The sequence below is a fragment of the Neopelma chrysocephalum genome, unplaced genomic scaffold (assembly GCF_003984885.1).
Source record: "Neopelma chrysocephalum unplaced genomic scaffold, ASM398488v2 Primary Assembly neopelma1_268, whole genome shotgun sequence".
NCBI classification, from domain to species: Eukaryota; Metazoa; Chordata; class Aves; order Passeriformes; family Pipridae; genus Neopelma; species Neopelma chrysocephalum.
In genome coordinates this window covers 50,332-50,995 of record NW_020897930.1, presented here as the reverse complement: position 1 = coordinate 50,995, position 664 = coordinate 50,332, and the positions used below count along the sequence as shown (strand labels likewise).

Below are 664 nucleotides of genomic sequence, written 5' to 3'. Positions count from 1 at the left end.
AGAGCCACCCAAACTTTCTCACCCCAAGCTAAGTCTCCTCTCTGCGACGCTCCGAGGAGGCTCAAGAGTGCCCACGGTGCGGGGCAAAGTAATGCTGGAGAAGGTCACCGACTCCTGGCACGACGGGCGCTGGGCAGGGGGGGAGGCAGCCGGGCTGTCCCTAAATGACAGCGTGGCCAATAGGGGGGCTCGGAACGAGCCGGCGGCTGAGCAGACCCCCGGGGCCGGCCAAGGCACCGTCCCGCCTCCCCTGGAAGCGTTTCGGTGTCGCTTGCGAGCCGCGGCGGACGGGTCTGCCGGGCTGTTTTCGAGCTCAGAGCGATTCCACGAGGAGGAGCCGCAGCCCCACCCGCACACACTTGACACCCCCCTCGGGCACACCGGCCCCTTCCCCGCCAGAACAAAGGCGCGGCAAGCGACACACCGGGCGATCGGCCCGCGCTCCGACAGGCAGGGGCCAACCGGGCGGCGGGCACGGGGCTGCCCCGGAGAGCCGGGCGAGTCCCCTCGGAGGGGCCGGGCCGCGGCCGCCGCCCGAGGGGAGGGGGGCCCGGCGGTGCCGGCCGCGGGAAGCTGGCACACGGGCCGCCTTTGTTCCGGGCAGGGCGAGCGGCGGCGGCCCCGGGCGGGGAGCGGGGCGGCCGCCCGGCCCAGCCGCCTTTGT

The 664-nt window shown here is 73.9% G+C and overlaps 1 protein-coding gene across 1 annotated transcript in view; it reads left to right on the top strand.

The window, feature by feature from the left end:
* Nucleotides 1-91: 91 nt before the first annotated feature.
* Nucleotides 92-664, top strand: part of MED19 (mediator complex subunit 19) — a 17,658-nt gene continuing 17,085 nt past the window's right edge. The window contains exon 1 of the mRNA XM_027704340.1: nucleotides 92-662. Within this exon, the coding sequence (XP_027560141.1) occupies nucleotides 92-662 (571 nt within the window). The remainder of the gene's footprint in view (nucleotides 663-664) is intronic.